Source organism: Sebastes fasciatus, chromosome 15 (assembly GCF_043250625.1).
Source record: "Sebastes fasciatus isolate fSebFas1 chromosome 15, fSebFas1.pri, whole genome shotgun sequence".
NCBI lineage: Eukaryota > Metazoa > Chordata > Actinopteri > Perciformes > Sebastidae > Sebastes > Sebastes fasciatus.
The window spans coordinates 17430801-17454301 of NC_133809.1; the positions used below are offsets into that span (position 1 = coordinate 17430801).

At 42.1% G+C, this 23501-nt stretch overlaps 1 protein-coding gene across 10 annotated transcripts in view; it reads left to right on the forward strand.

Moving 5' to 3' along the window:
* The window catches only part of unc79 (unc-79 homolog, NALCN channel complex subunit), a 37322-nt gene extending 14961 nt beyond the window's left edge, over window positions 1-22361 (forward strand). Inside the window, exons 17-51 of one of the 10 annotated variants that reach the window (XM_074660392.1) lie at window positions 1262-1402; window positions 1939-2154; window positions 2385-2612; window positions 2944-3097; window positions 4278-4357; window positions 4474-4622; window positions 4725-4882; window positions 6635-6816; window positions 6915-7116; window positions 7920-8102; window positions 9110-9178; window positions 9544-9881; window positions 10000-10182; window positions 10326-10488; window positions 10687-10836; window positions 10955-12211; window positions 13905-14006; window positions 14433-14549; window positions 14739-14841; window positions 15778-15918; window positions 16044-16082; window positions 16202-16314; window positions 16557-16642; window positions 17036-17209; window positions 17498-17566; window positions 17655-17765; window positions 18994-19098; window positions 19197-19274; window positions 19396-19485; window positions 20251-20426; window positions 20756-20939; window positions 21048-21251; window positions 21399-21476; window positions 21557-21598; window positions 21698-22359. In XM_074660392.1, the coding sequence (XP_074516493.1) occupies window positions 1262-1402; window positions 1939-2154; window positions 2385-2612; window positions 2944-3097; window positions 4278-4357; window positions 4474-4622; window positions 4725-4882; window positions 6635-6816; window positions 6915-7116; window positions 7920-8102; window positions 9110-9178; window positions 9544-9881; window positions 10000-10182; window positions 10326-10488; window positions 10687-10836; window positions 10955-12211; window positions 13905-14006; window positions 14433-14549; window positions 14739-14841; window positions 15778-15918; window positions 16044-16082; window positions 16202-16314; window positions 16557-16642; window positions 17036-17209; window positions 17498-17566; window positions 17655-17765; window positions 18994-19098; window positions 19197-19274; window positions 19396-19485; window positions 20251-20426; window positions 20756-20939; window positions 21048-21251; window positions 21399-21476; window positions 21557-21598; window positions 21698-21886 (6054 nt within the window). In that variant the 3' untranslated portion in view covers window positions 21887-22359. Of the gene's footprint in view, window positions 1-1261; window positions 1403-1938; window positions 2155-2384; window positions 2613-2943; window positions 3098-4277; window positions 4358-4473; window positions 4623-4724; window positions 4883-6634; window positions 6817-6914; window positions 7117-7919; window positions 8103-9109; window positions 9179-9543; window positions 9882-9999; window positions 10183-10325; window positions 10489-10686; window positions 10837-10954; window positions 12212-13904; window positions 14007-14432; window positions 14550-14738; window positions 14842-15777; window positions 15919-16043; window positions 16083-16201; window positions 16315-16556; window positions 16643-17035; window positions 17210-17497; window positions 17567-17654; window positions 17766-18993; window positions 19099-19196; window positions 19275-19395; window positions 19486-20250; window positions 20427-20755; window positions 20940-21047; window positions 21252-21398; window positions 21477-21556; window positions 21599-21697 lie in introns of all 10 variants that reach the window. The other 9 variants (XM_074660393.1, XM_074660394.1, XM_074660398.1 and 6 more) reach the window with 9 other exon arrangements.
* Window positions 22362-23501: the final 1140 nt, after the last annotated feature.

A 23501-nucleotide genomic window follows, 5' to 3' on the forward strand; every position in this document is an offset into this window, starting at 1 on the left:
TGTCTCATGTCCAGTTCACATCCTGCGGTTCTGTCCACAGTGCGTGTGAATTGAACAGGTTGTCATAGAGTGTGAGAGTTTCGGCAGGGGCTCTGCTGAATATGGATCTGGGTCACTGAATGAGACTGAGAGAGATAGGAGGGATTTTGCCTTTCATCCCATATGCACTCACAGCTTGCTGCCCTGTATACATGGATCAATTTCAGTTTTTTTCTCACAACTATGATCAAGAGATTGCATTAATTTACCCTCATTAAAGAGGCCACATTCAAATCAGACAGAGAAGTGGTGCCCAATTTGAGGCTGTACATCTTTCTCTGCATGGTATACCTCGGTGGTATGTTCATGGTGTGCGGTCATGACGGTATTTATATTGTTTTAAGTGTAACTTCACCCACATTTTGTCACTTACATTACTGGTATTTAGACACACAGAAAACTGATGAATACACAGTTAGGTCTGTGCATTATCCTGAGTAACTCAGAATTTGTTTCTCGAAATTCATATTAATGTTGAGTTTATCTAAAATTATTTTTCAATGCTTTGAGCAGCATGGACAATATTGCATTCATCTCCATTGTACTGGGAAAGTGGCAGACTTTCAGTGGTTGAATGTTACTAAGTACATTTACTCAATTTCTGTACCACATCTACTACAAATTTGAGGTACTTGTACTTTACTTGAGTGTTTCCCCTTTATACAACTTTATATTTCTACTCCACTACTGTACATGTCAGAGGGAAATATTATACTTTTTACTCCACTATTGATTTCTTACTTTACAGACAATTTTTCATATCCTTCCAGTGAAAACCATGTATCTCCGGATGTGGTGAATGTTTGTGATAAACTGATGGATGAAGTGTTCCTTTAATGGTTGAGACAATTATCCTACTTCTTATTAGGCTAAATAAATTATTTAAAAACCCTCTTGGATCAGCTGGGAAATGCATCATCACAAAGTGGAAAACAGGGTTGTTTTTCTGAGCAATATGATGCATTGCTGTACATTTTACTTTACTTTTTTCATTCTTTAATTACAATTTGCTGATAATATTTGCATACTTTTTTTTAAGTAAGGTTGTGAGCGCAGGAGTATTACTTGTAGTGGAGTATTTTTACAGTGTGGTATTAGTACTTAAGTAAAGGATATGAATACTTCTTCCACCACTGAAGTTACTTTTAGCATTGGAAATAATCACAAAACTATCTGCATAAGTTAGTTGAAAAATACCTTTGTGTGTCTCGTTTGGACCCAGGTGCTGTCAGAGCTGGACATTGTGGTGCCTCTTCAGCTGCTGATTGGGATGTTCTCTGATGGAGTGAACTCTTTGAAGGAGCTGGCCAATCAGAGGAAGACACGCGCCTCAGATCTGACTGGAAACACTGGGGCTCGCAGGGTGAGAGAGACAGCAATGCCACCACTACTCCCCCAAAAATAAAAGATATGAGGGTTCAATGCTTTTATTTTTATTCCAGTTTAGTTGTCAAATCAGTAATAATCTGTGACTTATAGTATATATATATAAAAACCCACTTACCTCTACTCAAAACATCACCTGACTGGATGTCATTACACCTTTTGAAGCTTTTTTGGCTATTTTGCGTTCTGTCTGATGCCTTTTTTAGATTATGACATATTTCTGCTCTTCTTTGCTTGTATTTTATACCATTCATTGGGATGTACTGTATGTTGCCATGGTAACTGCCAATTTCTAAATATAGCTCCCTTAAAGGGCTTAATTGAGCTTGACTAAGATGTAGATTTATCTTTTAAATTTATTGCTGAGTAACTCTGAACTCGTGTCATTATAACTGACAGTAACAGGGGAACGTTGCAGACTAAAAAACAGATGTCAGATGTATAAATGCTTTGAATTTGAAGTGAAACACATATATTTTACTTCATATAGTGATGTACTCTTTGCTCGTATAGGTGAGTGTGGTGTCAGATCCAGGACGCCATGGGCAGCACAACACCCTCAGTCCGTTCCCCAGCCCCTTCAGGAGCCCGTTCCGCAGCCCCCTGCGCTGCAGCCCCTTTAAAAACCTGGGTCACGCCACCGGCCACTGCGCTCTGGATCTGGACTGTGAAGATGATGACATGAACCTCGGCTGCTTCATCCTCATGTTTGACCTCATCCTAAAGCAGGTGACCACACCGTTCTGATTAAAAATAATAATAATCATATTCCTAAAGGAACTATGAGTCTATTTCTGTCTAGAAGGATGTACACTGAAGTGTATTTCTACACAGATTAAAGATTCTTCTTGTTCATTCATATAGAGAATAATGACAACAATGCCCCACAGGAGAGATATGTGTGTTGTGCTCCACTTTTTGTTTCCCTGTTTTTACGTTCGTATCCGCTGCTGTCCCAGATGGAGCTCCAGGATGACGGTGTGATGCTGGGTCTAGACAGCAGTCTGGGGAAGGATATCGTGGGCATCATCAACAACGTCTTCCAGGCCCCGTGGGGTGGATCACACACCTGCCAGAAGGATGAGAAGGCCCTGGAGTGCAGCCTGTGCCAATCCAGCATCCTGTGCTACCAGCTGGGCTGTGAGCTCCTGGAGAGGCTGACCCCCCGAGAAGAGATTCGCCTTGTGGTGAGACATCATGAATTTTTATGCGTCTAATATAAATGAAGCCTATGCATTAAGCCCGTAAGGCTTTGACCTGAATGCCATGTAGCCCCCACCACAATGCCAAAAACACCACTGTGCCTGGCTGAGCTAATGCTCTCATAGATGACTTAAAAAAAAACATGTTCATAAATCATTTCAGTCTCCCTCTCTCTTTGTTTTTGTCAACCTACTAATGGGTAGTTTCAAAATTACTTGTGAATGACACACATGAATATCATGCTCAGCTGAATTACTGATGAGTATATGAAGTATATAAAGGAGACGTTTTGACAGTGTTTGGTTTCCTCTACAGGAACCTACGGATAGTTTGGAGGAAACCTTGCTCTTTGGTCAGACAGATTACTCCCTCGCTGAAGAGAATGGAAATGAGGAAGGAGTCAACCCAAGTGCCGCCACCACCACTGACAACCCCAGTAACCCCAGTAACCCTCCCCCCGATAACCCATGTGTGTATCAGTTCTATGCACAATGTTAGAAATCCTTAAATGTGTCACCCATCACAAAATATGATTTCATGAACTGTTAACTGGCTAAACTTATCGTTTGCTAGCTGTAGCTTCATCTTTAAAGAAATAGTTTGACCTATTTGGAGACTAGTAGCCTAATATTATAGGACTAGAACATATCTGTAAGTACGCCTCCTAATTACCTGGTGAGTTATGAAGAAAATGATAGTTTATTCTTTATATGAATATCCTTTCTTTCACTTGATTTAGTTTCAAAGCTAAAATGTTCGCCAGGGATATGTACGGATTCTTTGAGTATTATTTCATTGAGTTTCTGAATAATCATTCTGTCAATGGCAATGTCCTTTATGTTGCTGTGTATGTATTCACCCCCTTTACTTTCTTTTCCTTTTTACCCTTAAAGGAATAGTTAGACATTTTTGGAAATAGGTTTATTCGCTTTTCTTGCCGAGAGTTAGATGAAAAGATTGATAGCATGTTTGTATGGTAAATATGAAGCCATCACTAGGAAAAAATCAGCCTACTAGCACCTCTATCGCTCACTATTTAACACCTTATATCTCCAGACAGAAACTGAAGTAAAAGTAATTCTCCGGGGTTTATGTACCTGACTATTCCTTGGCCATTGAAGTAACTTCCTAGACCCTTGCAACCAATGGAAACTTACTGCTCCCGGCCAAGAAATAGCTGCTTCCCCCTGTTTCCAGTCTTTATGCGAAAATAGCTCCAGCTCCACATTTACCGTACAGATGTGAGAGTGGTATCAATTTAGGACTTATGTTTGCATCGATATATTACATATTTGTCGTTCAACCAAGTCTTGAGTCTCTTCAATACAATTTTATTAATCCACAAAGGCAATTTGATTCTGGTCAAGTAAGAACAGACAGGAAACAGACATGTACAAGCAAATGAGCTGTTTTGCCTATGTTGGACTGATGCTGCAATTGTTTTTGTTTTTTTGTTTTTTCAACAATATGAAATAAATAAGTCATAATAAAATAACAATAAAAATAGATGAATAAAAAAATAGGCAGATGGCACATTTTAATTATATAGTGCAAAATCACAACAGAGGCTATCTTTTCATATAGAGCAAGTCTAGACCGTACTCTTTAATAAGGGTCTGTTCTTTCTAACACTACACTCTTCCTTCCAGCTATGAAGAATAACTCTGATACGAAGTTCTCGTACCAGCAGCTCCCCGTGTCTCTGAAGCTCATATACACCGTTCTGCAGGTACATGCATATTAAAACTTGGGCACAAATATACGACTGAAGGCATTCAAGAATGTTTTCTGTGATTTATTTGAGTGTGGTACACTCCGAGTCACACATCTCGTCTGTATATTCAGGAAATGTCCAAGTTTGAGGAGCCTGACATCTTGTTCAACATGCTGAACTGTTTGAAGATCCTGTGTCTCCATGGAGAGTGTTTGTATCTTGCCCGCAAGGATCACCCCCAGTTTCTGGCCTACGTCCAGGAAAAGATGCTCATCCCGAGGTGTGTGCTGACAGGTCATTTTAATCCAACAGTAAAATGTTTGTAGTTAACCAACTCCTTGACAGCAATGTGTGTGTGTCTAATTTGGTGTTTGTGTTTCAGCCTGTGGTCCATGTTGAAGTCAGAGTTTTGCCAGCTGGCCTCCATGGCTGTGCCTCAGCTTCTCCACGCCCTGTCTCTGTCGCATGGGGCGGACATCTTTTGGAACCTCATCAATACAAATTTTAACAGCAAAGACTGGAAAATACGATTTGAAGCAGGTGAGAGATGGTGTAAAATAACATATGTTGTTTATCTGATATCTGCATTTGCTTCTCAGGATGATAATATACAGTGTGCAACCTCATATGCAGGTATTAACACCTCATCAAGCTCATCATGAAGCAACTTAACCGTCCATTTTTATTTATATTTTGCAAGCAAAGTGGTTGTGGTTGTGTATGAACGAACCGATGAAGGCCCCCAGTCTGCTTATATAATACACTACCTAAACCACTGCCTGCCCACATCTCCTCCTCCTCCTGTTGTCATGGTTACCGTGTGGCTCAAACAGGCAGCAAAGAGGAATTGTGGGATTAATATGGTTTTTCTTGCCTTGTGATTGGCAGAGACGAGCTGTATGACCTTGAGACAGAGGCAGAGGACAGGTCCTCTGGCTCTTTGTATGAATATAGGGTAACAGGAGAACAATTGAATTGACAATAGCCCCAAACATACGCTTAATATTTCTCAAAAGGTGTAAAGTTATTAGCCTATTGTGCATATAAATACCCTAGTAAATGATAAAATAAATCCAGTCTTTCAGTCTTTCCACCTATAAAATAATAATAATGACAGGTCCAAATGCTGATGGTCTATATCATGACCACAAGCTCTAATAATGTTACATTTTCTTATTAGTAATGTTGAAACAGATATAATCGTGGGCATAAATCATATTTAAAACCTTTAATGTGACCAACAGGCAATGTGGTGCTGCTCTAGGATGTCTCTTAACCCCTACACTGACACCTAGTGGTCAACACTGGGTGCTATCAATCAGCCCAGAGTGGGTGAAAGTTTATGGATTTCAGAATAAAGCGTCTATTTTTAGATTATTATCTGAGTCATGATAAATAACTCCAGCTGGAAGGATCTTGTTTTTGGAAATGACTGAATGCTTTCACACAGCGAAATGTGGGACATTGTGTTGTCAGAGTGGTAGCTTTGTGTATGTGGACGACGTCTTGCGAACACAATCATTTATAAGCATTATATTATAGAAACTGTATTTTTACACTTACACCCCTAGAGAAGATGACCTTTATAAATGTTGCATATCAAAGATACATGGAACAGATATTATGTAATTTAAACAGATTTTAAGTTGATTTTATTGTAGATTTAATTTAGTAATTTTTTTAAATGTATCACGTAGTTTCTCAATTAATTTGAATACACCTATTAATTATGTGAAGACTAGGGCTGCAACTAACGATTAATTTCATTGTCGATTAATCTGTTGATTATTTGTTTGGTCTATAAAATGTCAGAAAATGCTGAAAGACCCAAGATGACATCCTCAAAATCTTGTTTTGTCCACAACTCAAAGATATTTAGTTTACTGTTATAGAGGAGTAAAGAAACTTTAACCAAATAAAGACAATATTCACATTTAAGAAGCTGCAATCAGAGAATTTTTACTTTTTTTTTTTTACTGATGAATCGATTATCAAAATAGTTGGCGATTAATTTAATAGTTGACAACTAATCAATTAATTGATTCATCGATTAATCATTGCAGCGCTAGTGCAGACACATATGATGACTTAGAAATAGTAGCTAAGTAATGAATTAACTTATCCTCATCAATCTTATCTTCATAGATGACCTCATAGCTGGTTCTGTTTATTATATCTAGGTAATTATGGCCGGACGTGCAGCAGCTCAGCTGTCTCTTCTTATTGTGTAACCCTGTCTGTGTTGCTGATGATGTTCCCGTTCACTCTGTATTCTCATGAAAACTCTCCCAGTGGAGAAGGTGGCGGTGCTGTGTCGGTTCCTGGACATCGGTGCGGTGATGAAAAACCACTTGCTGAAGTATTCCCTGGCCCACGCTTTCTGCTGCTTCCTGGCCTCCGTGGAGGACGTCAATCCAGCTGTGGCCACCCGGGCCAGACTGCTGCTGGACACCATCAAGAGGCCGGCCCTGCAGGTTGTCCAATGCTTATTGGACTTCAACGTGTGTTCATGTAGCTGCATATATTCACGTCCCTGCTGTGTATTTACATGTGCGTGTTGTTTATGATACAGGGGTTATGCCAGTGCCTGGATTTCCAGTTCGACACTGTTGTGAGGGACCGGCCCATCATCCTCAGCAAGCTCCTGCTGCTGCACTTCCTGAAGAAGGACATTCCCGCGCTGAGCTGGGAGTTCTTTGTCAACCGCTTTGAAACATTATCTCTGGAGGCTCAGTTACACCTGGACTGCAACAAGGAGTTCCCTTTCCCTACTAGTACGTAGCTGCTATGTCCCCATTCAGAGCTTTTACAGCTGCTCCCGCCTACTCTGCACATTTCTTTCTTTCTTTCAAGGGTCTTTTTATTAATTGTGAATAATCAATAGAACAGTCACTATACAAGGAAAGTTAATTGTTGTTTTTCTGAACAACACTCACCTGTCACACAACACATCAATCAATCATACCTGACAACAACATACACACAGACAGCCACAGCTGGCCACAAAGGACCTAGCTGATTCTCAATCATGGATATATAAAATTCAAATTGTAGAGAATACAACACAGGGAGAGTATCCACAAATAAGTCATGAAATAAGAAGAAGAAGAAGAGAAAATAAAAATAAAAAACATTTAAAATATATATATATACCTACATACACACACACATACACATATATACATGTACACACAAATATACATATACACACATACATACATAAATATATATATACATACACACACACACACACACATATATATATATATATATATATATACATACACATACATATACATACATACACACATACAGTACATATACATACAAATAGAAAAAAAAATAATAATACAAATAATAATGATAATAATGAATAAATAAATAAAATAAAATTTTAAAAAAGGAAAAAGAAAATGACAAAAAGGGGCCCCATACTTTGTAAAATTTACTCTCTGTTCCCCCGGGTGGTATAACGAATTTTCCTCTAAATTCTCTGCACGTTTCTTAACAGACTGTTTACTGCAACATAAAGATCACAGCCTAATAGTGCTCCAAATGATAATCTTTCTTCTGACAGCCATCACAGCCGTGCGAACCAACGTAGCCAACCTCAGTGATGCAGCGATGTGGAAGATACGACGCGCCCGCTTTGCCAGGAATCGGCAGAAGAGTGTGCGTTCCCTCCGTGACAGTGTGACGGGAGGGCCACCAGAGTCTAAACGGGCATTTTCACTCCCTGAGACACACGGCAACCGAATTCGTGAGTAGCAGCCAATCAGCCTGTCTGTCAGTTGGAATCTGAACCTGTATCACTTTCATTCAGTCTGTGGTCGAACAGTGTTTGCAAATACCTTTTGAGACTTCAAGTGCCTCATAGGTGCTGTGTTCGACTTGAAATTACAGATACAATCCACGACTGCATCTTTAAAGGTGCTATTGATAACATTCAGCCACTAGATGGCGTATTCTCCCTCCCCTGTTTCATTGCATTTACTTCACAACAAGTCATTGTCAGGCACTTACTGTCAATTTCAGCCATTTATCCATTTTTTCCACACTAACTGACGACCCAGAGATACCACGTGATACCAACGTTGCTTTACTATTGGCTAACAAGCCTTATCTTCCACAGAGATAAACAAAACATTAATTTTGGATCCACCAAAATGTTTTAAAATTATTATTTCACAATCAAAACATTTTTCAGGAAAAGCCATACTTTTATTCGGCACCTTTCTAAACGCTATGTGGATTTTTTTTTTTTTTTTAAATATTCGTCTACATAAAAATATTATCAATAAGACCTTTAAGTTAGTTTATTATCACTCTATATGTACAGAAGCACCTGACCTGTCACTGTCTGCAGTGTCCTAATGTGGTGATGACGGCCCATGTCCTATTTCTCGTGGGTGAAACCAAATGCTTTTTTATTTGCAAATACTATTTGACCAAAGCTGACCCATTTTCCTAATGTTTCTCTCCTCACTGGTTTGTTCCCAACGTTCATCACACTTGAATGTCTAAATACTGCTTTGTTTAATAAAGGAGGAACTCCCAACCATGTCATTCATTTGATATTTGTGATTAGCCCTAATTCTTGATAACACTTGGATTTTATACTGTTTTGAGGCCATATAGTGTGTTTGTATGTGTTTGTGTGTGTGTTTGTGCGTGCACATGTGTTGGGTGCCGATGAAGCTCAGACATGTCCTGTACTACCTCCCCTGTACACTCTCCTAAATTGTGTTCTTCGTATGTGGTTTTTAGCTCTAAGGCTTACGAGGCAAGAGCACTCTGCCCCGACACTGGGAGATATGATAGAGAAAGTCCTGCCAGGTAAATAACAACCTAAATTTGAAACATTAGTCTTCATAACCACACCACATTGGAGGAAAATGCATTATCAATAAAGCTAAAGTGAAATCATGACAGAAATGATGAAAAAGCAATGTTTGCTCTACGGTGACAGTCATTGTTTTTTCCTGCTTACACTAATTCTGACACGGGCTACATACAGTACATACAATTGACTTGACACTGAAAAGAGTGAAAAGCAACACTCTTGCTAACAGCTAGCTGTTCATTTATTTTGTGTGTTTACCCCGTTTACATATGGTGGACAGTTGACTACCCCCACCTCTGTGTTGTTACCCTCCTGGTCCTGCACTCTTCCCTCTCCCCTCCCACTCCTCTGTCTGCAGCAAGTGTCCTCCCGCACTTTAACCCTGACGCTTCAGCCCCTCTTGTAGGCCAGACCCCGTCTCCCGAGGACGACTCCGTCATCAAAGACCTGCTTCCCGAGGACGCCGGCATCGATCACCAGACGGTTCACCAGCTCATCATGGTGCTCATGAAGTTTATGGCCAAAGACAAGAGCAGCGCAGAGGCCGACATTGGCAGCGCCAAGGCTTTCAACACGGTGAAGCGTCACCTGTACGTGCTGCTGGGCTATGACCAACAGGAGGGCTGCTTCATGATTGCACCTCAGAAGATGCGCACCTCTACCTGCTTCAACGGCTTCATCGCCGGCATCGCACAAGTGACTGACATATAATCTATTATCAGCTTTTGTGGTATTCTGTTACTGCAGCTAGAGAGATTAAATGGTATATTGAGTTGCACATTGTGAAGAACAAATTAACTGTTGTTTGTTCCAGGTGATGGACTACAATATTGGTTTGGGGAAGCAGCTGCTCCCTCTGGTGGTCCAGGTGTTGAAGTACTGCACGTGTCCCCAGCTGAGACACTATTTCCAGCAGCCGCCTCGATGCTCCCTCTGGGCCTTGAAGCCACACATCAGACAGATGTGGCTCAAAGCCCTGCTAGTTATCCTCTATAAGGTACTCTTCGTATTACTGTGTGTTAGTTGGATTTCACTGCATGGTGATTGCTGAATCAAATATTTTCTTTATAACGTATGATATACAGTATGTATTACAAAGAGAATGGCATAAGCTCATTATATTTTTTCTATGCACCACAGTACCCTTACAGAGACATGGATGGGAGTAAAGTGGTCCTCCATCTGATCCACATCACCATCAACACACTGAATGCCCAGTATCACAGCTGTCGTCCTCACGCTACAGCAGGACCGCTCTACAGCGACAACTCCAACATGAGCCGCTACAGCGAGAAAGAAAAAGGTGAAGCAAAATAAAGGATGTTGTTTATCTCAACACCAGACTACTAGGATACCATTTATGACACCCAGATTAGGACATTTTAGAAGAAAAAACATTGCTATACCATGTAGATTATAATGGCAAGTGAATGTCTCTTTCTATGAGTATTTGTTTGTCTCTTAAACACAGTACTGATATTATTTTTTTTCTCCATCTTAGAAGAGGACAGTGTATTCGATGAATCAGACGTCCATGACACGCCGACTGGTGCTGCTAACAAGGAGTCACAGACCTTCTTTGCGCGCCTGAAGAGGATTGGTGGCAGCAAGTCTGTGAAGTACCAGCCGGTAGAGCTGAATGCCAAGAAAAGTAAGAAGCAGAGGCTTTCAGAGTCAAACATAGTATAACAGCAGAACATATTTTATTGAGATTGCAGGAGGGTCTCGCTTTCACAGGGATAAAGCCTCATTTTTCTTCTGTGTATCAGGTGAAATTGAGCTGTCAGAGTACCGTGAAGCCAGCGCCCTTCAGGACAGCATCCTGCACTGTGTGAGGGAGGAGAGCACCAGGAAGAAGAGGCTGCAGGCCATGCACAAGCAGAAGTCTCTGGACATTTCCAACACTGACTCCATCCTCTTCAATCTGGACGAACACCGACGTAAATCCTGCATTGATCGCTGTGACATGCAGGCGAACCCTGTGGTCCCGCCCCCATCCTCATCCACGTCCCACGGCAGGCGTCACGGCAAAGGATCATCCGATGACTCTTCGGTTCGGGTGGAGGGCAGTGACGCCGTGGACCGGCGAGGCTCCAAGCCTGTCATCCCAGAGGTCCGCCTCAGCTGCATGGAGACCTTTGACGACAAGTTGGACCTGAGCTCGCTAGGAGGATCAGCTCAGGGAAAGGAGGACCAAGACCTCATCGACCTCTCCTCTGACTGCACCTCCATTCCAGAAAAACACTCGCTGCTCTCCATGTCCGACAGCGACTCCTTGGTGTTTGAACCGTTGCCTCCTCTGAGAATCGTAGAGAGCGACGAGGAGTTTGACCTTACATCCCTCATAGCCTCCAAGTTCAACGGGAGTCCAAAGTTCTCTGTTTCCCCTGCTAGCAGCAAGACTTTGCGACTGTCTCCTGTGGTTCAGGTGAGTGTAGAGGACTGTTCTAGTGACAAAAAGACCACAGACCTGCTGGTGGGAGAGGGAGGCTCAGAGCAATCGTTTGTGGTAAGGAGGCCAAGCCGCGTGACTGCCAGTGCCTCTCTGGATTTTCCTGACCGACTGGAAAATGTCTGCCATGAAAGCCCCATGACCCTGAAGCAGAAGAGAGACCTGCTGAGGAAGACGTCTCATGTCCCCGACAACTCGCTAGACGACATGTGTGACGAGTTAAAGGCTGGGATGGCACCAGGGACAAGTCCGTCTGGTAGGACCATCTTCTTGGACATCCCAGAAGATAAAGCAGAGCCTCTTTCCTCACCAGAGAAAAGCAAGAGTGACAGCAACGACGAAGAAGAGGATGGGGATGATGAAGAAGACGACGACATGGGTGATGAGGCGGACAGCGACCAAAAACCTGACAATGCGGACGAAATTGAGGGCGATGAGGCCGAGTTTAAAATCCAGATTGTTCCCCGACAACGGAAGGAGAGGAAGATAGCTGTCAGTGCCATCCAGAGGGAATACCTGGACATCACCTTCAACATGTTCGACAAGCTGGCTGGCGAGCAGCCCGCAGAAACCGGTAAGAAGGAAGGATGGATGAAGATAATTCCTACTTTACCAGTGCGCTGGTCAGGTGCTGTGTAATTTGTTTCAAAATGATTTTTTAAGGTGATGTCTGAGGTGAAGATTTGAGGAGGCTTATCCAATACTAGGGCTGTCCACTAATCGATTAGTTGATTTAATCGACAGATCTGTGGAACTGAGTTTCATGACAAAGAATCACACAAATGCACAACTTTAAATCTTGTGTTTACCAGAGATGTGCTCATAAGTTTCTTTGAAATAAGTAATTCAGTATGAAATAGCATAGAAAATGATGAATCGACTAATCGAAGAGTGGGCAGCCCTTTCCAATACCTTTTAAAAGAACAATAATCACTTTTTGCAACGGTGTGGTAGAAAGTCTGTATTACAACCATTTAAACTACAATAATTTTAACTAAACTTAAAGGATCATACCAGTGTTTTTTTTTTTTTTTTTAAGTTTTAGCCCATTTAGTACAAATCATCTATACTTTAGGTCACAAAGAATTTGCAAACTATGCAGATGTGTTTTAGAATTACTTTTCATAGTTAGAGGCACCCAGTGGTTTCCATTTCTTTACAATATGAAAATCAATTAGCAGACTTAAGACTTGTGTTAAATCACTTACAGATCACTTCATGGCATCGCTCCATACCATTGACCTCATAGTTTATGTTCCTAACAGGTCACTGTTAGCCTGCAGTGATGTTGCATTTAGTTCCTTAGTTTCGGTCTCCCTATAGATTTGAGAATGTGCCCCTCACTTACAACTTTCAAAAGAAAACTCATCTTTTTAAACTTGCTTTTACCAAGAAACAGTTACTATATTGAACCTCGCTCACAGTATGAATTGTCATTTATGTACTATTATTTTTATTATTTCTTTGATTTGTCCCTTTAGAATGAAAAACCTTTCTGCTGTGTTTTTAAGGTTCCCATTTATTGTGTGCTCTATAAATACGTTTTATTACTATCATCAAAGTGACATTATCAGTGTGAGGTAATACAGTGCAGACTCGTCAATCTGCACTTTAATTGCATTACCTCATAATGATACAGGCTTAATGTTCAAGCAGAGTCTACTGATAGATTTTCACACAAATTAAATGGAAGCCAATGGTAAGTTGGCATGCTGGGAAAAATGTACTCAAAAATATAAATGTGATAGTATGCATTCAGCAGCAAAAATGAAAAGGATACATGATTTGTAGTATAGAGATGAATATTGCCAACATATGGGTTTGCTCCTTTAAGTTTTCAGAATATAAGTGTACTTGGAAACATGTGTAAACTGCCTCAAATCTGTATTTAACTAAATACTCCAGCTGTGTGATGTCCTGTGGTGTGTTTCTATGCATGTGTTCGTTCTTCCTTTCCTTTCATACTAACGCTTTAGAGGTTTTTCAGCACACATCAGAAGCTGTGAAACTATATAATTTGACTTAACAAAAAATGAAGTAGAAGAGCAAGACCAACAATCAAACTGCAAACAGATTCTCTAAATCTGACACAAAACACTAAACCGTTATTAAATTAGTACTAAATCAACTTTAACAATCTCCTAATGGTATCAAAAGTAGTGCTTATTACTACTGAATGTCCATATTTTAACAGTTTTTATTGGCATAAAACGGCATGTATTGTGATGCCAATGCCCCGCCCATTATTTACCCATATTGCCTTGCAGATCACAAAGTTCTGTCTACATTGGAAAAGCCACGAGAATCTGCCTCAGCCCCAACGCTTGAAGCTGCTATGCCTGAAACAAGCCACCGCTCTTCAGTATCAAGTAGGAGCCAAATACTTTGCTTCTTAGTCTCCTTATAAACCTCAATAAATCTGACTGTTGTGGTATCTCATATATAACATGTGCAGAAAACAAAAAAATATTATTATTATCTTCATATTGGAGCTGGAAATATGCAATAAAATCACATATTACTTGACATCTTATCATAAAGTCATTCAAATTCCTGAGAAAACGTTTTATAAATTATTTTTCAAATTACTTTCACTCTAAATATTATTATACTCAAACAGTCAGCTAAATGCTTGACTTAATTTTGTCCTTATGAAATAAAAACAATCACATGGATTGTCTCTTTTCATGTGTGTCTTACCTATTTCCATGTAACCACACACACTTGTTGGTATTGCTGGATCGGCCTTAGCAGGTGCTTCACCCCAGGTGTCGTTTTCTGTGTCTGACCTTTAGCTCAGTACCGTCAGGTGAAGCGAGGCTCTCTGGGAGCTCTGACCATGAGCCAGCTAATGAAGAGACAGCTGGAGCACCAATCCAGTGCGCCACACAACATCAACACCTGGGACACGGGTCAGTCAATCTAGACTTTTATCCATCCCATAATGACCCCTTGAGGAGATATATGGACATACAGTAGTAACACATGTAAGAAAACAAAAGAAATAGAAATAAAGTAAACCGACGTTTCAACATCTGAAGCTGAATCGTATCAAAAGCCTTCTGTTCTTTTATTTAATCACTGATATTCTTCTTTTGTAGGTCCCACAAAGACCAGTCTGCTCTCTGCGCCGAGCACAGTCAGCATGTTTGTCCCTGCGCCTGAAGAGTTCATTGATGAGCAGCCTACCACAATGTCTGACAGGTGAGTGAATCCATCAGCAGCTATATATGTAACAGATCATCTTAAAGGGATAGTTTTGGTGTTTTGAAGTGGGGATGTATGAGGTACTTATCCATAGTCAGTGTATTACAGTAGATGGCAGTCGGCACGCCCCTAGCTTGGAGAAGCAGACAGGATGCCGCAACAAAATGTATTTTAGCCACCTAAAAGAAAGGCCCACCTAAAAAAATCAATATCAGTTTAAGTGTACGCTATATTTAGAATATTTTCACCGCTTTAGATTGCCGTGAGACAGCTATACAGTCTATGTTTACGATGGAGAACTGAAGCAGTCCTATTCTCTCGTCAAAGTAACCAGACTCCATTGAAAAACACCCGTAATTTTACCTCACAGAAGACGGGAGTTACTGGTCAACCGCTACCTCGATTGGTTAGTTTGTTTGTGTTATTGTGTGACTTTGGTTAGTTCAGATTCACCAAAGTTACACAATAGCACAAACAAACTAACCGATCGAGGCAGCCGTAGACCAGCAACCCCTGTGTTCTGCAAGGTAAAATTACTGTTTTTTTCAGTGGAGTCTGGTGGCTTTGGCGAGAGCATAGATGGATACAACGTCTTCAGTTTCCCGTCGGAAAGGGCTGTCTGATGTCAAGGTAAAGCAGTGAAAATATTCAAAATATAGCGTACACTGGAACTGATATTGTTTCTTTTAGGTGGGCCTTTCATTTAGGTGGCTAAAATACGTTTTGCTGCCGGCCCCGTCCACAGCAGCACATTACTTTGTTCCCTTGCGGTAACTCCTGTCTGTTTCTCCAAGCTGGGGGCGTCACGACCGTCATCTACTGTAGGTAATACACTGACTATGGATAAGTACCTCATACATCCCCACTTCAAAACACCCAAACTATCCTTTTAATGCTTAAACTGGCCTGGTTTATTTCTACGCGATGTCCCAGGTGTCGGGACTGTGCAGCCGTGCTGGAGGAATACGACGAGGAGACTCTCGGCCTTGCAGTGGTCGTTCTTTCCATGTTCATCCATCTCAGCCCTGATTTGGCTGCGCCGATGCTTCTCGACATCATGCAGTCTGTGGGCAGGTACAGCCGCTCCTGCAAACTACATCCACACAGCACTTCACCGTTAAATGAAGTTTCATAACTCACCCTCAGAGCTCATGCATAATTCATCCCGAGTCCTAATCCACTGCTTTAACGTCTTTCAGGTTGGCATCTAGTGCCAATTTCTCCGGACAAGCTGAGAGGTATGAGACATTAAAGCCGTCACACCAGTGTTCACTGTGCTTATGGCTGAGTTTTATTAATAAATGTGAAGTGTGACTGCCTGTCCAAACACAGCCTTTCTCCCTGTGATGTTTTGCAGTATGTTGATCCCAGGGAATGTAGCAGGTGTAGCCAAGCAGTTCCTCCGCTGTGTGTTTCACCAGCTGGCCCCAAATGGCATCTTGCCCCAACTCTTCCAGAGTAACATCAAAGGTCTGCTCACACCACTGACTACAAAACCTGCACTATTTCTATAGAGACTTACAGCATGTCTTAGCTGCGTGTTTAGACCTTGTTGCACTACGTTGTATAACCTATAGTAGATGCATATTTCACTGCTTTGCTTTACATATTTATTTGAATGTATCTATTTTTTACATAATGATAAGACTAACTTAATAGCTTCCCACTGGACATACTTTATTCTTTGTATGTCTATCTTTCTTCTTTTGCAGATGGAAGTTTTCTGCGAACACTTGCGTCTTCACTGATAGATTTTAATGAATTGAGTTCTGTTGCTGCCCTCAACATGCTGCTCGAGGTGGGATTTTTTTTCTTCATGCAGTTGTGTTGAGTCATTTATCCAGCAGGAGGAGCTCTTGTCAAAGCCAAAGCTTTTGTGGCTACAGCTACATGAACAGCATAAGCCCATCTAAAACAACAAATCATCGGGGCATCCAAGAAAACCTGCCTTACTCTGCACCACTGTACCAGTTTATTGTAACTGTTAAAGCTAAATAAATGACACAGATAAGAACCCATTGATGCATGAGCTCATCCAAGCGGTCATCTGTGCCTCAGTGGCCTAAATCCCCCGCTCTCGTCATGAGCATTGTGATTGATCAGGACTGAATGATCAGTTAAATGGAAATATCTTCGCTTATAGAATTTCCTTATATAACCCTGTTATGGTTTATGCCTCTGTGCCCTGCAGGGCTTGAACAACAAGAAGAGTCTGCCAGCAGGGGGCACAATGCTGCACTGCCTGGACAACATCGCCACCTTCATGGAGGCTCTCCCAATGGACTCTCCTAGCAACCTGTGGACAACCATCTGCAACCAGTTCCAGACCTTCCTCACAAAACTGCCCTCTGTGCTTCCTCTGAAGGTAGATATCGACTCTTCCGTTCACTTAGTCATGGTCTGATATGGTCTAATGCGATTATGGCTGGAGGAAAAAGCATCTAGCAGTGCCCTTGTCAGGTTCAATAGGACAGATGTAATTGATTTGACTCTGACGCTTTTGACCTTGGAGGTCAAATTAGTGTACTCTAATCGATTTATCACTGCAGATAAAATTTAAAGTCCGGGAATATTGCTATACACCATGCACCATTAAAACCTACTGAATGTCAAGATTTTTCAACTGTTTTTTGCAATCTGTGTGTCTCATTAGTGTCCCATGGATTCCAGTTTGAGGATAATCATTTGTCTACTGAAAATCCCAACAACAAATGCAACCCGGGTAAGAACAGAGCAGAATTTTAGTTTCTGATACGTCCAAATTCTGTCCTTTAATATCTAACCTTTTCTCTTCTTCTCCCACCCTACAGAGCCTCCTGGAGCCGTTCTCCAAGCTGCTGAGCTTTGTCATCCAGTATGGCATGTTCAGTCTCTCCTACCTCGTAGAACTGTGTGGACTGTGTTACAAAGGCTTCAACAAGGTACTCTTGAGTGTGTTTACATATCATCTTTTTGTGTAAATAGATATGTATGCGGTCTTGAAAGAGTTAAACCTTTTAAACTAATCTGCAGTGTTAAAAACGTTGAGCTCTTGTTCGCCGGTCTTTCCCTCATCACTCTTTTGGTGCTACACCTACTTCCCAGACTCTCCAGTCAGCCAGAAATGTGGCCATGTGTCAAAGATGATTAAGTAGGCAATCAGCTAGTATTGATTAACATGATTAGTTGGTGTGCTCGGGCCGACGGTGTGTTTCTGAGTGGCTGTCTCAGACAGAGATGGAGCCAGGGCTGTCTGCACTGTTGGGCCAGATGGATCCTCGGTCCTCCACCACTGTCAGCGCTGCATGCTTTATGTCTCCTGCAGTATTGATTTTCTACACCCTCTTTAATTCCTCACTCGTATAATATCCGCTTTTCAAAACCCGGAGTCACTGTGAGCAATTGCTTTTGGAACCTGTCCTGTGCAGTTGTTTTATGAAGAGGTGAGGCTTCTGGGAAGCGCGGTTCAGTTATCTTTGGAGGTCAGGTTTTAAGGACACAAAGTCAGGTTCTCTAGACCTACTAAAGTTTGTCACACCATGCACCATTTGTCACAGCCGCACTGCACTATACGCCGAATGCGACTGGGCCCTCTAGCATAAGAACAGCCTATGATTTGCTATTTACCAAACGGACATGCTCCATTAACTTTTAATTATGAGAGTGCCGCGTACAGGTATGCGCATTAACAAGCCACACAGTGAGAGTCGGAAGCATCTTTGCATTCTGTAAGAGCGGAGGAGCATGTGCCCGCGCCTAACATAAGCAAACATGACTGCATAGAGAAAGAGAGAGGCAAAGTGGAAGCCAGAAGATGACAGTGTGGTTTGTAAACAGGCAGCTGGGCTTTGTGTGGAAGGGATGAACAAAGAGAGCAGCCTGTCCTCAGGGAGGGAGAAGGCAGCCTGACAGCCTCATCTGAGCTGCCTGGGACTCTGGGAGGAGAGATCTGGACTGGCCTAAATCTACTCCTCAGCTTCACTATTCTCTGTCTATTCTCTGTCTCCCTGCCTCGCCTCCCTCCCCTCTCGCTGCCTGTCCTTCCCCCTCTATTCAGGCTACAGAGTTTATGCTCTCCTCGCAGCATGAGTAAGGGAGAGTGATAATAGAAAAAGGCAGTCTTGCTGCATCAGTACATTTACTCCACTCTCTCTATCTCCTTGCATCCAGGAGAGAGATAAGTTCTACATGTCCCGCATTGTGGTGATGGAGCTTCTGCAGGCTCTCAAGTTCAAGTCTCCTCTGCCTGACACAAACTTGTTACTGCTGGTCCAGGTAAAAAAAACAACATTGTTTTCTTGTTTACAAGAACCAAATAAATCACAGTGTTTCATCCTGAATACAAATCTAAAACCTGCTGTGGGATTTCTCAGTTTGTTTGTGCAGATATCGGTACACGGCTAGCAGAATCCACCATCATCCAAAAGCACATGATCTTAACGCTGCCGGGGGTAAGACTGTAGTCGATGTGTGTTCGGATCTTATTAGAATCAGCCTCATAAAACAGCAGGAAATAACGATAGACCCCACTGTGATTCCTCCTAAAGGATAAACTGTTTTTCTTCTCCACAGTGCACAACAGCAGCCATGGAGTGCATGAGACAATACATAAGCGAACTCCTGGACTTCATTGCAGATATGCACACGCTAACCAAACTGAAAGTAAGTCTTGCCACTACACACGTATTATCTTATCTAGGACTGTCAATCAATTAAAATATTTGATCGCGATTAATCGCAAATTAATTGCACATTTTTTATCTGTTCAAAATGTACCTTAAAGGGAGATTTGTCAAGTATTTAATACTCTTATCAGCATAGAAGTGGGCAAATATGCTTGCTTCATGCAAATTTATGTATATATTTTTATTGTAAATCAATTACCAACACAAAACAATGACAAATATTGTCCAGAAACCCTCACTGGTACTACATTTAGCTCAAAAAATATGCTCAAATCATAACATGGCAAACTGCAGCCCAACAGGCAACAACAGCTGTCAGTGTGTCAGTGTGCTGACTTGACTATGACTTGCCCCAAACTGCATGTGATGATCATAAAGTGGGCATGTCTGTAAAGGGGAGACTCGTGGGTACCCATAGAACCCATTTTCATTCACATATCTTGAGGTCAGAGGTCTTTGAAAATGGCCATGACAGTTTTTCCTCGCCAAAATGTAACATAAATTTGGAGCGTTATTTAGCCTCCTTCTCGACAAGCTAGTATGACATTTTCAGTTCGCTACAACCTAAAAATCACAAGTTGCGTTAATGCGTTAAAGAAATTCGTGGCGTTAAAACAAATTTGCTTTAACATGTTATCGAGTTAACTTTAGCAGCCCTAATCTTTTCATATGTAGAGTTTTTTCTCCATATTATGCCTATTATCCAGCCTTATCTTTTCCTTACTCCAAATCTGTTACTCAGAGCCATATGAAGGCTTGCTGTCAGCCGCTGCATGAGGACACTTTCGGGGGGAACCTGAAAGTGGGCTTGGCACAGGTCGCCGCCATGGAGATCAGCAAAGGCAATCATCGTGACAACAAAGCTGTGGTCCGTTATCTTCCCTGGCTTTATCATCCGCCATCCACCATGCAACAAGGGTAAGAATGACAAAAATACAGACGTCAGTCCACCCAAATGACATAAAAACGTCTTTCCTCATACATCTCTAGCGATATCTACCTTTATTCGTCCAGCTTGTGAGAAAAATGAGCAAAAGAAAAAACTGTTGACAGTGTTTTGGTGTGAGGACAGAAATCTCAAAACCTGGGAAACAAATTTCCATGAGTAGTTACCACCAGAGATAATGCATGATGTTTTAATGCAATTTGGGCGAACCAACACAAATGGTGAAACATTGGGAAGTATGAGAATAAAACTGTATAGAATATACTGTGGGCTGATTTATGAAACTGTTTTTTCTCTGCAGGCCAAAAGAATTCATCGAATGTGTGTCCCACATTCGTCAGCTGTCCTGGCTACTTTTGGGCTCCCTGACACACTGCGCCCTGCACCAGGGCTCCACCTCCTGTATGCCCATCCCTCTAGACGCTGGCTCCCACATCGCAGATCATCTTATAGTCATCCTCATCGGTTTCCCAGAACAGTCGAAGGTCTGGCAGAAACAAATCCCCTCTAATGACCCCACCCAGGTTTTGTTAATACGATCTATAACCACCTCACTGGCCTTTTTCTGTTTTGGTCTTGATCTCTGTCCCCAGACGTCGGTGCTGCACATGTGTTCTCTGTTCCACGCCTTCATGTTCGCCCAGCTGTGGACCATCTACTGCGAGCAGGCAGCCGCTGCTCCGTCCCTGCAGAACCAGAACCAGACAGAGTTTTCCTCCAACGCCATCCTCACTGGCCTGGAGTTCTGGAGTCGGGTTACACCCAGCATCCTGCAGCTCATGGCACACAATAAAGTGGTGAGTGGTCTGCCTATAGCTAGGAATAAGGTGGATATAGGGTGTGCTTGTGTTGAGTTTCAACTTCTGGATAATTCCTGTTTCATATATAATGAGGACACTAACTATGTTAGAGAAAATCACAGTTTTGATTGATATTTTTTTCAGATGGTAGAGATGGTGTGTCTTCATGTCATTAGTTTGATGGAAGCCCTGCAGGAGTGCAACTCAACCATCTTTGTCAAGGTTTGCTATTACTTTATTTTTCAACATGGTTAATATATGATCACCTTAACACGTGACCTAATACTCATTCTTTCTTATAGCTAATCCCTATGTGGCTACCCATGATTCAGTCAAACCTTAAGGTAAGGCTTTTAAAAAAAACATTGATTTGCGAGTAACTATTGAGTCTTTAGGTGATTTCAGACTAAAACGTTGTCATCTCCCCTTCCTTCCTTCATCAGCATCTGTCTGCGGGGCTGCAGCTGCGTCTCCAGGCCATCCAGAACCGCGTGAACCACCAGTGTCTGCAGGGCCAGGCGTCCGGCGCCCCTCCGTTCGCTCTGCGGAAATGGCTGCAGTGCACCCAGTTCAAGATGGCTCAGGTGGAGATCCAGTCGTCTGAGGCTGCCTCACAGTTCTACCCCATGTGACCTGCTCTGTGGTCGCCTCTGGTCCAGTTTGGGTCCTTAGACCTGCATGCATCCTCTCTGGCTGAACCCTCTGACCAAAAAATGACTGTAAACTGATGCTGTGTGGGATTCATTTGGAGTGGATCCCCTTTAGTATACTACCTGTATATGTACAGTAAATCTATGCTATTTTCAAGTACTATCACTGGATAATTGAAGGTTTGGCCGGCTTGTGTGAGATAATTGTATCAGGTGCCTAACTGTTGTATTCAACAGATTTGAAGAGTCAGTGTAGATGACTAAGAGAGTTTCTATAGACTCATGTTAGTAATAGTGAGGGTGTGAAAGCAAATGCTCGTTGAATCTTAGATACGCTCACTCTGTTATATTCATATTCTATCACTTTTTAAGTTGCTTGGCTGCAAGCTGGATAATAAAAGTATTTTCTAAAACGTTGAGAATACTTTTGTCATTTCCCATGAATTGCCGCCCCCTTCAAAATTCAAATGTGACATTTACTGCCCTTTGATTTCCTGGCTGATGTGGAAAATGTCCAGTTTACCATAATGCAGATGGCGGAGCGATAAAATCAGCTCCGTTGTTTACTCCCCTGGTATGAGAAACTGAGCCTCAGGTGTGTCCGGGAAAATGACATGACATGCATTACTCAGCCGCGGTCTGAGATCCTTGTCAGTCTGTCAGTCATGCTGCCTCTCGCCATCAGAGCTTGGATCGATCAGAGGCCAATCTGAGTCCCAGCAGCAGCTTTGTAACTCGATAAGGCGGAGCCAGACATTGGAGGCAAACAAGACTATTTTGGTTGTGCCCCCCTCCCCGCCCAAAAGTGGAAAGCCCCCCCCACTTCTCCATTCCCCCTCTTCATTGGCAGCAGCGAAACAGATTGGCCCACGCATATACCAAGCAAACACAATTACCTTTGGCCTAATGCGGTTTGTTGTGATTAAGCATTGTTGTGAGGTCTAACCGCATTACCACGAAGCTCTTGTCTGAGAATAACAGATGACATGACAGCAGGGCTAGAAAGCCGAACAGCACATTAATCTTGGTTTTGATCTCCACTGCTGCAAGGATTTCATTATCAAGCTTTAAGAAGAATTAGATCTGATGATATAAATGTGTTCTGCGGGAAGAAATTGGTTTATTGGTATAAAAATAAGTCAAATTTGATTAGCATATATATATATTTTTTAAAATGTGATTTTAATCATTGCGTGTGTAAGAGGAGCCATGTTGAGAGGTGTATGCCAAATGAGTCACTAGTGTAATGATATCACACAATGTGACTAATGAACACACACACACACACACACACACACACACACACACACACACGCACACACATACACACACACACACACACACACACTCCCCGGTGACCCCAAGCTAGCTGAATCAGGCTGCAGTGCCCCTTCTCATCAACCTCTAGTCTTGGCTCATCAAAGAGCCCCTCTCCTGCTGCGTGCGTCTGTGTGTGTGTGTGTGAGTGTGTAATAAAGTGATGCAGGTGTGTATGTGCATGTGTCCCAGCATGTGCACAGGTGTGTGTGTGTGTTTAATCAAGTCCCCCTTGCTCTGGGGTTGCATCTGTCAGCCGCTGCCACCGTTGTGATCGTTT